Here is an 11,728-nt window from a genome sequence, read left to right on the forward strand (position 1 = left end):
AATACTTTAACCTTGGTATAAGTTGTTGTACATGATCATAAACTGTTGTAATGACTTTTATAATGCATTATAAAAGCATTATAATGTCTAATGAATGCATGCTTAATGCATTATAAACTAGACCTTCAAGTAAAGTGTTACCTAATAGTTTTAAACCTGCACTGATTTTTCCGTTAAAAATTCAGGTTTTTCATGTTATTCACATTTTTAAAGAATAGTCTGTAGATGGTAACATACACAGTAAAATCGCCAGTGTTTATATAACACTTGAAGAGTAAATTTTAACACTACCTCAGTGAACATATGGTCCCTATCTACAAAGTGTAAAATTTACACTAAACCTAGAGTTACATTTCTAGAGTCAACTTTACTCTAGTAAGAGTTAATATTTTACACTACACTACACTTATTAGTGTCAATCACGTTTTACACTATGTGAGAAGTAACACCCATAATGTTATTCACATTCAACGCTGAAGAGTTAAGTGTTAAGAAATAACTTGTCCAGTGTTAAACCTACGTAACACTACATGTTGATAAATAAATTACTCCAAAGAGTGTTGATTTCTAACTGCCTCCTACCAGTGTTACATATGATGTACTACACAGTAAAATCGCCAGTGCTTATATAATACTTAGAGTTAATTTTAACACTACCTCAGTGAACATATGGTCCCTATCTACAAAGTGTAAGATTTACACTGAACATAGTTACATTTCCAGAGTCAACTTTACTCTTGTAAGAGTTAATATTTTACACTACACTACAGAGAAAAACAGATGTCATTTTTGGATTTAGCGGTGCAAAATGGTCCTAATGCAGCTGAAAAAACCTAGACAACTTGCAAAAAAACATTTTTTTGTAACCCAGTGTTATCGAATGTCTGCTGATGAAATGCACATCCATTAACGAAATAAATTAAAAAAAAAAACCTAAATTTTTCTTTGTGATTCTAATTTGATGACATTTCACTGCCTTTATTCTTTGCTTGCCGACAGCATTTCCCTCGACATTTTGAGATTATATTGGATGCAAATTTGAAGTGTTTAACCTTTTTTAAAACAAGAACCACACTACAACTAACAGAAATGATGGTGAAACTCAAAATTTTGCTTTTTCCAGGTGACGTTTTTGTACATTTCAAAGTAAGAGAACAAAGAGGTTTTCGAATACATTTCCGAGTTGTACACCGTATCAAATCTACAGTGGTGGAAAACAGTATTAGACCACTCTTGTTTTCTTCAATTTCTTGTTCATTTTAATGCCTGGTACAACTAAACCTACATTTGTTTGGACAAATATAATAATAACAACAAAAATAGCTCATATGAGTTTAATTTCGGAGCTGATATCTACCCATTTTTCATGGTTTTCTTGATAACCATTCTTACATCCACATCTACGGCATTGTGCTGACATTTTCTTTGTTTTAGTCACATGACACACACAGGAGTTAGTACTTGATTGCATAACCATTGTTTTTCAAGACTTCTGATGGTCTAATTAATTTTTTTTTTTTTTGGATTGTTGCAACTCTGAATTCGCTTAAATAAAAAAAAAAAGAAGACAAATAATGAAATAAATGATCTGAAACTTTTATTGAAGTCAAATGGTTTTCCACTAACAATAAAATCATATTACCAGTAAAAGTAATGGCAGGGCAGTTTAAGCATGCAACTACTATGTTCACAAGACTAGCCGTTTGCTCCAGGTGTCGGGTGAGAAAGAAGTACAGAAAAATGACCCGTCAACGGTGGCGTCTGCTCTGTTTCTCTCTCACTCTTGGCTGGAAAACTCTTGGCTAGCTATGCCAACACACAGAAGTAGGCCCTTCGATTCAGCAGAGGATGGTGATGACGACATTGGGGTTGGCGAACTGAACTACCAGCGAAGCTAAATAAATAACAGAGAACGTGCTACAGACTCCATTCAAGACCAAGATGGAATAGCTAGATCTTAATAAGAAGGGTAAACGCAACACAATTCAACAATAAGAGTTATAATAAGTGGATTGTCATAATATTTATTTTACTTCATATATCAATCTATAGATAGGATGGTGCTGGATTGATGATCGAGCGCTTAACTTCGTATCCCTTTTGCTAAGACATTAAAAAAGGCAAGAAGGGGATGGGCTAGAAGCTTCCATCTCTTCCCAAACGTCACATTCATTCATTCGTTTCACACAGATCTCAGTCTTTTCCACCTTTCTCCTCTCACACCGTCAGGATTCTCTATGGAAGCTCTAAAGATGTACAGCAGGGAAGGGGAGGGGAGGGTGAACCAAACATTTTCAGTGGCTGTACACGTACACAGTGGGGGGGGGGTGGGATAAGGGCGTCGTGATGTGGTGAGGGAATGTAGGAATGCATATGACGGTGTGTGTGTGTGTGTGTTTGTGATTTGGCAACAAGGCTGGTGCTTAAGCGGGCATGTACGGTGGAGGCGGCTCCTTCTCTGGCATCTTCATCGCCATCTCGTAAGTGGGGAGAATGTACTGGAGAAGAGAGAAAGTAAGACAGAAAGAGTATTTAGATCACGTGCACAGATAAAGCATTCATGTTCACCACAAGGTTATTATCGTTAACAAAAACTAACGAAATGACAAAAACTAGAATTGTAAAAACAAATAAATAAAAACTAGAATTAAAAGAAAAAAAAACATAACTAAATGAAACTGTATTGTGTGCTTACAAAACTAACTAAAACGTATAAAAATTATGGATAAAATTCCCTTCGTTTTCGTCTTTGTCGGACTGATACGAAAGTGATATATTTCCCTCAAGGAATTTTAGCTAGCGGCATCGTATGACACTTGACGGTCCGTCACTTGTGGTTTCCGGTCATCTTCTGGTCCCTGCTCTACCTGGAAACATGGAGACTAAAGCTGGAAGAAAGCAGCAGAGTCCTGTACGGGATTTATGTGAATACGACGGAGAAGAAGAGAAAAGATATGACAAAACTAAAATTAATATTAAAACTAAACTAAAACTAAGCATTTAGAAAAAAAAAATTAAACTAATAAAAACTAGTAAGCCTGCTCTAAAAACGAAATAAAACTAACTGAATTGGAGAAAAAAAAGTCTAAACTAAATAAAACTAAACTATAATGAAAACTCCAAAACTATTAGAACCTTGGTTCACCACCTTCTATTTATTTTAAAAAAAAAAAAAAAAAAAAAAGAGTCAAAACTGTCAGAACTTTCAGAAAATATAAGTCTATTTTAACCCTGTAAAGCCTGAACCATTAAATCATAGACAGAAAATTCCAGTTCTTTGAAACTGGACCCTTTATTGGTCCTTCTGAACAACCCCCCAATTTTTTTTTTTATATCAATTTCCATGTATGAGTTTCAATTTTGTATCATATTTGATACGTTGGGTCTCAATGCTCAAATATTATTTTTGAACAAACAAAAACATAATATAACACAAACATATGTAACAAATTGGTAATTCCTTTTCAAAATTGGCAAAGTTCTGCCTCCATGAAAGGCCTCTGGTAAACAAATTCCTCCCCCCTGGTGGATTATCTGTGTGTTGCATGTATCTAATTGTATACATCAGGTTTTTCAAGAAAACAAATATCACACTGATCATGTAGAGGGCTTCAAAACTCATGTAACAAATATGATACGTTTGGCGTTAAAGGATTAAAGGACTAAGAAAACAATATACTTGGTCAATGTGATTGCTTTTAATTTTGCACTGAAATCATTGTTGAACTTGTCCTTACTAACTCTTGAACTTTCTTTTATTGCATATGATTAAATATTACATTGATTAATTGGTATTGTACTAAAGTTTAATTACTGTTAAAAACTGCACCATCTTGTTATCTTGTTTTGTTTCTGCAATGTTCCTTTTTGTAAATAGGGTAGGTATAAATAAGCTGTTGCTTCTGCCTACACCTTTTCGCCCATGTTAAATGTGGAAAAAAAAAAATGTAGAAAGTCGTTTGTTATATCTTGAGTTATTGCAGTCATGTCTATGCTGTTCTCTTGGCCAAATCACTCTTGAAAAACAGATCAGATTTAATCACAATGAGAATTTGACCTGATTAATAAAGGACATAAGACTGTCAGGAACACCCCATTTATTTCCTGCTTCAATATCTCACAGAACTGTGAAGTAAAAAAAGACTAGTAAAATAAATCAAGGACAGTCGATGTTGAAAAACAATTAAGAAACAAATAATGCTGTAATTCTAACTAATACTCCTCGAACATAATATCCAAAGGTCATGTTGAAAGGCGGTAATACTGAATGAGTAACTATGGCGACAGATGCAAATCAAGCAATAAACAAACAAATGCAAACAGATCATGTGTATACAAATGTGTATAAATATACACATCACACTAAGCATTTGAAGATGTAAGCCAAAGCAGGTACCTGAGATGCATTTAGCGGCTGTTTCCTTAAAATAAATCCTTTTTCTACTATTGTCATTTCATAATGAAACCATAACAGATCTGTGTTTATTTTGAGCTGGTGGGGTCTCTCTTTAGGGACATGGTTATATAATACCATTTCTGATCTAAATGAAATGTATGGAACACATGCCACCTGCTGGCTACATGTAAGCATTACATCATACATGATCTAAATGTGTGTGTTATTGGGGCAGTAGAGTTTGCTCATTAGCTCACATACCTGGGGAGGGGTCTCAAATGCAGGGTAGACAGCAATCTCTGGCATGTTCCTGTTATTGATGTACTTGTAGCAGTTCCACACACAGTTGATCAAATAAGCCTGAGAAGAAGAAAGGTTCAGTGTTCAAAGTGAAGCCGGATTAAAAAAGAAAAAAAAAAAAAATTTACATTAAAACTTGTTTAACTTGTTTACGTGTGAAAATGCAGCTCCAGAGATACGGGAAGAACTCACCGTTTGATTAAAGAGTGACAAAACTAAATAGTGTTTTTACACTGAACACACAAATGGGAAGTGTAAGTCACTCTCTTTTAAATAAACTTGTATTCAGTGTATTTTCTAAAATATCAGTTTCTATTTCTGCTTTTGAGAAAAAAGACTGATGCTGAACCAACAGATTCTAGAAACCACACTGAATAGTATACCTTGAGGATGATGAGGAAGGCAAAGAAGACCAACACAAACAGCAGCAGGCAGCTGGAGTCCAGAGACATGAGGTTATCCTTGTAGGGGAAATCCGGCTTAAAAAAATAAATAAATAAATTACATAATCACCTTACATCACCATCACAGCAAACAACAAACAGATCAAATCAACAGTTTAATAACAGAACAATTAACTTATTTCAACATAATGGCTGATTAGGGCCACTTTCAACACTATTTAAAAACAGCACAATATGATGGACTTCTTAAGTATTTTTTACTTTTTTTAGTCCTAATATCAAAAGTAACATTTAATGAACAGACAGTAAAAGTATGTAGTAATTAGGTTTAGGTACAGGTTCTGCTTTTCCTGTTTCTTCAAATGAATCCTCTTCCTAAATACCAAATGTTGAAGGGTACCATCCAAGTCCTCACTCAGACTTTAATTCTCTCTTTAATAAAACTAAAATGTTGATACAAATGGAAAACAGATGTAAAAGAGTAAGTATTGATAACTGCATTGCCATGAATTTTTTTTTTTTTTTTACCACCACTGTTTATGCAAATCTCTGACTATAACTCTGTTTTTTAGGTTTCATTACCTCCGCCAAGGAGGTTATGTTTTTGGTGGCACTGGTTTGTCTGTCTGTCTGTTTGTCTGTCCGCGTGCAAGATAACCCAAAAAGTTATGGATGGATTTGGATGAAAATTTCAGGAAATGTTGATACTGACCCAAGGAACAAATGATTAAATTTTGGTGGCGATCGGGGGGGCGGAGGTCTGCGCTCTCCGAGTGCTTTTCTAGTTGTTTACTGAATTCATTGCTTTTAATCACCACTATTTTCTATTTCTGTTTTTGGTTATAATGCAAATGAGGCCTTTCTCTCAATAGATTAAAGTAAAAGTTGGAGGAATCAAAGTGTTGTCAGGACTCTGTGGTAAAGAGTGTCCCTTGCGTGAACAGGATCATTTTAGATAGACAGAAGCTTTATTGTCATCATATGAGCACAAGGCATCGACATGACGAAACTCAAGGTGCTCTTCAGATCAGTGCAATCAAGCTCGACATAAACTAATGGTTGGAGTAGTAGTCTTTGAGTACCTAGAAAAGTGCTATATAAAACCAATGTATTATTATTGTTATTAGTGGTGGTAGTAGTAGTGGTTGGAGAGTGGGCTGGTGGGACTGACCAGCTGGCACAGATATTCCTTGATCCTGGGGAGGTAAGTGAGAGAGCTGATGGCCACCAGGCAGCTCAAGGCAAAGTCAAACAGCTGGTAGCAGAAAAATGGGATGAGCCATCCATCACGATGCTGAGGGAACAGACATAGGTGTGTGAGTTATCATCTGTACACAAACCTGTGGAAATAAAGCAGTGAAAGGACCAGGCTGCAGGTTTTGAAGCATTTTCTTAATATGTTTGCTTTGAATTAACATGTGTCTGTATCATGTAAGTACGCTGACTACTATTTTCTTTTTGACTAATCTAATAATTCTGTTTCCAATAAGTTAACTGATTATCTTATAATTAGTTATGCATGTATGTTTACAGCTACTGCAAACTGTTCTCCCTGTTGTGTTTATTTACTGTTTAATACTGGTAAATACTGCACTCACACTTTGATAATGAACATATTTAAATTAACAAGCTGCATAATTTGTCATTATTAGACCATGTTGTAATATTTTGAAGGACTCAACGACTGATCCAGACGCACTGACAGCATTTATACTAAACTTGTTCATGTCATAAAGCAGCTTAAAAACTCCACAAATTCAACAGAAGTGTTTCATCAGTAAGAGGACAGGAGAGTTTGATGTCATTAGAAAAGTCAGGAGCTAAACTGTATTTGTAGACACTAAATCAACCGGATACTCCACACAGTCCTTTTTATTAGTCGTTGATTTACAGATTTAACAGAGTGCTAAGTAACACATTAGTTAAGTGAGCTTTTGTCTTCTTTTTATTATCTTTTTTTTTTTTATTCTCTGTCACTACTCGTCTTCACTTAATATCATAAATTAAAGACTCAGAGTCGGTGTATAATAGTGAATTAATTTCACAAAGTTATGAAGCCTGACAAATACATACAACAGGAATTTTGGAGACTTAACATCTGAGCATGGGATTTTATGTTTCAAGTCTTAATGTCAGAAAGCTTGTGTGTGCAAGTATAACTGGGTAATGTACGTAAACAGAGCAATGCATTCCATCAACACATCACTCCAGCCTGCTGACAGTGCTTTCTTTTCCTGAGGAGCAGGAATCCCTGTTTCAAAGTCTAATATTCTGTTGGTTTAAAGATTTAACTAAGTTTTTGGTTTCAATGTTTGACTTACACCTCATTTTACTGAATTTAAAATGTTTCCAACTGCTCAGGCTTTAACTGCTTCATTAGACATGATTATGTGTCTGATTTGTGAAAAAAGTATCTCTAAAATACTTTTCCAGTGTAAGTGTGTAAGCATGCAAGCTCAAAACAGCAGAATGGTCCTTAAACTGGGTCAATTCACAACTGTGTCTACTGGCATGAGCTGCAATCCAATTCACTTACTGCCTCTACATCAGGATTTAAAGTACTGATTTTTGCTGCTGTACTCTAATCTGCATTCAAAACAATTAGGGAGATACTCGGGATACTATGACAACAGTGGTGCAGCACCGCCATACTATACTGAACAGGTATCTATTGCAGCTGTTTGGGAATGAGTAGTTGCACAGCTAAAACATAACCCCTGCGCAGACTGCTGTCATGCTCCATATAACACATCCACAGATGTGTGTCATGCTTTAACTGTGCAGTCATCCCATCTAACAGCTTAATGCAGGCCCACGTCAAAAGGCTATCAAACCTGTCGGTCCTGATGCCATCAGACAGGCCTGTGAGGTAAGGACGACGGCAGTGAGAACGTGACATGTGTGTTGTGCCTCCACTGCAAAAGGATTCCTTTGAACAGTCAGTTAAAGTGAGTAAAAATTATCAAAAGAAGAGCTTTGGCATTTCCAGTTCCATTCTACTTACCTCTCTTACTATTATTAACAACTTGAAAGTGATGTCATTTTACGCATTCACATCCTGGGATGCTTTAAATATAGTGCATGCTGTTAAAAGATACTCAAAATGGCAACATATCTCCTGTAGACACTTACAGTAATGGCTCCATACACCATCATGGCACTGATAGTAAGCATCAGCAGAGAAATGGCAAATCCAACACAGGCATTCTCTGAATGGGAAAGGAGGAAATGATTGTTTTAATCAAATGCACCCTTATTTATAAATTATAAGTGTAACCAACACATATATCAGATTAAGTATGGATGAACAGATATCTGTTCTTCAGTCAGAGGTGATTTGCAAACAGACAGAGTAAACAGTCTCCAGGGCTTCTCTCTTTCCATGTCACTGTTTGCTCTGGGGAGCATTAAGCCTCCTGCTCTCAGCTGCAGTGTTAGTTAAAAAAAAAAAAAAAAAAAACAACAACAAAAAAACACACAATGAAACTCTGTCTGGGACAATTAAAAGGCCCGACTTTCATATCCTCTTCTGTCCCAATTACTCAGTTTCTCACTTCCTTAAACTATTCAGCCTGTTGCGCTGGATAGATGATGCTTGTGAAAGAGTTACTGCAGAATATTGCAGACATGACTGACTCAGTTGTTAGTAATTCCGTTGAATAACACTCACATATTGATGCACTAATCTGTAATAGGACTATGTGAAGTTTAATTTATAGTCACTTAAAAATCAAAACAATATAATCAATATCCTATTAATTGCTGAAAGTGATGATTTGGGTGGAAACCTGATGGGAAAACTTTTTTATTGTATTGGTAAACATGACTCGATATGACACTTCGTATTTTAAAACAGCTCTTGATTGCACAATGTTATTAAATGTATAATTTTGATAAAAATATCCAACAGGGTACAGAAGCTGCAGAATTAAGTTTTTTATAATTCATATCAATTAAGTGAAAGACCAATGAACCAAAATACAGCAAAACATCTAACATTTTGACACATTCTTTAAGTAAAATCTTCCTGATATCCTCTTGATATGTAGAAATAAGCGAGTGCAGTCCGATGAAGTTTCGCTAATAGATAGGAAGAATGACTCCTCAAACAGTCTGAATGTTAACATTGTCTCTGCAGGCCATACACAACCTCCGCTGCCCTGTGTGAGCCAGCTATGGGAAGGTCGAACCACCGCAGTTGTTTCCTTTCTCTCCCACTGAGTCACAGTTCCAGAAAAATAAAAAGGCCTTCACCAAGCCAACCAAAAAAACAACAGCCAGCTAAGAAGAAAGGTACCCCACAAGCCCTGCCAGCTTCCCCAACACACTCAAATACAAACACCTTCGACAAACATAAGTCCTTGAAGAAATACAAGGAAACAGCACTGAGGCACCAGAACAATGACATTTACATGTGAACAGTGCATGAATATTTTGTTATCTCCCTGTATTGTTTTGTTTTACAGTCAGTGAGGAGACACCCTCTACTTCAACTGCCTCTGGAAGATGACGTCAACCACTGAATGTGAGCTCATGGGAAAATTAAACCAATGCAAAGAATATATACACTGATGTTTCTAAAGGTACAGTGAAATTCAAAGGCCCAGTACAACATGTGCCGTGCTTTATGTGTTATTGCTTCATCAACTAAAGAAAAAACATGTTTTTCACAATGCAACTTGTTAATTTTTTCATTGCTTACCAGACATCCTGTCAGAAGCAAAGTAATGGTCAATGACCTCATACTGCAAGTCAATAGTGGGTACATTTTCTGGATGGGTCACAGCGACAGTCAGCAGGATGCCCATCAGCAGGTTGACCACCTGAGGAGGAACAACAAAACAACTTTTCAGAGTAACAACTAACTGTGTATATGTTGAATGATAAAAGCCAGCACATTCTAAAAGACACATGAACCAAACAACCGGAAGATTAGATCACATTCCGTTTGTCACCTTGAATCTTTAAACATGACAGATACTCGCAGCATGGCAATAAACAACTCCCCTTTTTTGACTTCATAATTGTATGGGGATGTTAAACTTAAGGGGAACTTAAGAAATCTGGAAAGGATAATCAGCCAGTGAATTGTTAACATATGAGGTTGAAATGGTGAATAATCACATAGAAAAGACAAACAAGCCATTGTGGATCACGAATAAAACCACTGCTGTATTAATATTTAAAGTGATTTTGTATATTGGGGGAAAAAAGCATGGCTACATAAAACTACAACTGATATGATGACTGGAAGAAGTAGTCTTACCAACTTCTTTATCAAGGTCAATGAATAAAGATGTAACAACAGACTGAGGTAGTGTTGCATTTCAGTTTTCTTTGCACACTTATGATCTGCCTAATCTTAAGAAAGTACGTAAGCACAAACAAACACACAGAATATAAGGATGTACTATTACTATGTAAGTATGATTAAAATGGAAACTTAAGTTATTTCAGTAAGCAATGGTGTCTGGCTAATTATTAAGCATAATTACAGAACAGAACATGGACCTTCTGTTGCAACATCACCTCAATATTGTCCAGGGGATGTGCTGAAACGAACACGGATTAAGTCAGATATGAATCTGAGCTCGATGAAAAAATGTGCGGAAAACTTACTTTAGCTTCATTTGAAATATAATTTCATCCTACCTTTCCATTCACAGTTATAATATGATGTGTTTGTAGTGGTCAGTAAGTACAATGGTAACCTTAGCTAAAGGTTAGGTGGGTTAGCTTAAGTGCTACCCTTACCAAATATAATGTGTTTTAAATAGTCAGATCCTGGTCAAGTGCTTGTAGTTGTCAGCAACTAAATAACGTTGCTTTTCATTTACTGCAGTTTTGTAACCTTGCTTCGACGAGCTGTATCGACAGAATCACTTAGCTAACGCTATCGAACGTGACACACTGCCAGGCTAATGCTAACGCCAGCGTCCTGTAACATTAATGCTAACTCGACATGTATAGCTGCTGACACTAATCATCAGTGATATTTAGCTAACGTTGGCGTAACTGCCAAACATGACAATATATCCTTTTACGCTGTCAACACCGTCTGGGTGGTCTGTGTAGTGTAAATTTATACTTCAGCCAAGTTCACATATTTAGTCGGCGGTGCTAAGTAACATTAGCTTGCTAGCTCCCATCAACCATTTTACTTACCATGTACCATGTTCCCAAGATGATAGTCCCCGTTCGGACGTGGCAACAACCACAACACCTGGTGGTGTACAGTCTGTCTCGACTAGGTTTAAAGTGATGCATGTCCTCCACAAGCGTAGGGAGAAACATCGGGAAAGCTAGCCCAGTGGGGTAAAAGCCTCTCAGCATCAACACTCTGCGAACGAACACGGAGGAACGCCCACCTCTTTCCTGACAACCTGCGCGCGACACCGCGAATGAAAACAAACCCCTGGACAAGAAGGAAAAGGCGGGACCAGAGGCCGGATTACTCGGATAGACAGGGATTTTTAACCAATGGGATTGAAGATACTGGAAGAACAACCAATAGGCGTAGGAAAAAAATGAGAAAAGGTTGGAAAAGTAGACAGAAAATTTCCCTCTAGTCCAAATCAATGTGCTTGTATACCTACCAACAGTCAACTACAAACTATTTATTCTGTTA

The 11,728-nt window shown here is 36.6% G+C and overlaps 1 protein-coding gene across 1 annotated transcript; it reads right to left on the reverse strand.

The window, feature by feature from the left end:
• Positions 1–1,579: 1,579 nt before the first annotated feature.
• Positions 1,580–11,500, reverse strand: laptm4a (lysosomal protein transmembrane 4 alpha). The gene is made up of 7 exons (XM_030128838.1): positions 11,266–11,500; positions 9,803–9,923; positions 8,233–8,309; positions 6,272–6,394; positions 5,080–5,175; positions 4,658–4,756; positions 1,580–2,498 (listed from the first exon to the last, which is right to left on the reverse strand). The coding sequence occupies exons 1-7, from the start codon at positions 11,431–11,433 to the stop codon at positions 2,424–2,426; spliced, it is 759 nt and encodes a 252-aa protein (XP_029984698.1). The 5' UTR covers positions 11,434–11,500; the 3' UTR covers positions 1,580–2,423.
• Positions 11,501–11,728: the final 228 nt, after the last annotated feature.

This window comes from Sphaeramia orbicularis, chromosome 24 (genome assembly GCF_902148855.1).
Source record: "Sphaeramia orbicularis chromosome 24, fSphaOr1.1, whole genome shotgun sequence".
Classification (NCBI taxonomy): domain Eukaryota; kingdom Metazoa; phylum Chordata; class Actinopteri; order Kurtiformes; family Apogonidae; genus Sphaeramia; species Sphaeramia orbicularis.